General features: G+C 30.9%; 1 protein-coding gene across 1 annotated transcript; it reads left to right on the top strand.

The window, feature by feature from the left end:
• Positions 1-288: 288 nt before the first annotated feature.
• LOC120082649 (transcription factor bHLH168-like) lies at positions 289-814 on the top strand. Its single transcript, XM_039037903.1, has 2 exons — positions 289-607; positions 702-814. Exons 1-2 carry the CDS (start codon positions 398-400, stop codon positions 774-776), a joined length of 285 nt encoding a protein of 94 aa, XP_038893831.1. The 5' UTR covers positions 289-397; the 3' UTR covers positions 777-814.
• The last annotated feature ends 296 nt before the right edge of the window (positions 815-1,110 follow it).

Below are 1,110 nucleotides of genomic sequence, written 5' to 3' on the forward strand. Positions count from 1 at the left end.
AAAAAAAAAAAGTAGTTTATTTGAGGACCATTGATTTTACCATGTGGGATCTTCAATAGTCGTCCTTAATATTTAATTTTTTTTTTTTTTCAGTTTGGTTATTTTTACCATCAATAAAACATTATAAAGGTAGCTGATGAAATATATATATATATATTTGAACATTAAGGACTAAAACATCTTCTCATTAATGTTGCATTGCACGTGTGTATTTTTTCTTTTGTTTGTTTCACAGGAATTGTTATCGCAACAAAATCAAATCTCCTATGTAATTGCTTACATAAATGAATTGAAAGAAAGAGTGGAGAATTTGGAGAAAAGGAAACAAGCTTTACAATTAAGAAACCATTCTAATAATCATGTTCAGCAAGCTAATCTCCATAGGGTTTCGACAAGGATGATAGCTGATAATGATGATTCTACATTGCCCGTGGTTGAGCTAAGAGATTTAGGCAATGACGTTATTCACATAATGCTAATTAGTAGTTCCAATAGAAGCTTCATGCTCCACCAAGTTATTAGTGTCATCGAAGAGGAAGGAGGTCAAGCTGTCAACGCTAGCTTATCCATGGTTGGTAACAAGATCTTTCACTTCCTACATATCGAAGTAAGTAACGACATGGAAACATTTGAAAAGTCATTTCAAACAAATTTTAAAATAATGTCTTAGTTTCTTATTCCTCGTTTTTGTAATTTTGCAGGCTAAAATTGCGAGAGTTGGAGTAGAGACTTCAAGAGTACAACAAAGATTGCTGAATTTGGTATACCGATATTAAAACTGAAATTCGAATCCGAAAAGGGATCAATGGCTGTTTAGTATAAAACCAACAATAAAATGATTATTCTAAAAAAATTCATCTTCTTTTTCTTCTTTTCGAGGATGAACAAAGAATAAGATGATTTTGTTTAAGAAAAAGACAGTATAAGAAGCTTGGAAATTTTAAGATCTTATTTTCTTGGTCCATTCGTGTAGTTTAATATTAGCCTTTAAGAATAATTAATATTGCCGCTATTTCATAAAAATGGAACAAGGAATAACATTATTGTCGGCGAATGAGCTACCACATTTGTACTCTTGTCTCTTAGCATATGAAAGCCAATTAAATTAAA

The sequence above is a fragment of the Benincasa hispida genome, chromosome 8 (genome assembly GCF_009727055.1).
Source record: "Benincasa hispida cultivar B227 chromosome 8, ASM972705v1, whole genome shotgun sequence".
Lineage (NCBI taxonomy): Eukaryota > Viridiplantae > Streptophyta > Magnoliopsida > Cucurbitales > Cucurbitaceae > Benincasa > Benincasa hispida.

Excerpts from the sequence above, each read along its gene's own strand:
- LOC120082649 (XM_039037903.1), top strand. The coding sequence starts at position 398 with ATGATAGCTGATAATGATGATTCTACATTGCCCGTGGTTGAGCTAAGA. Across the intron at positions 608-701 it reads TTCACTTCCTACATATCGAA|GCTAAAATTGCGAGAGTTGG; the intron begins GTAAGTAACGAC and ends GTAATTTTGCAG.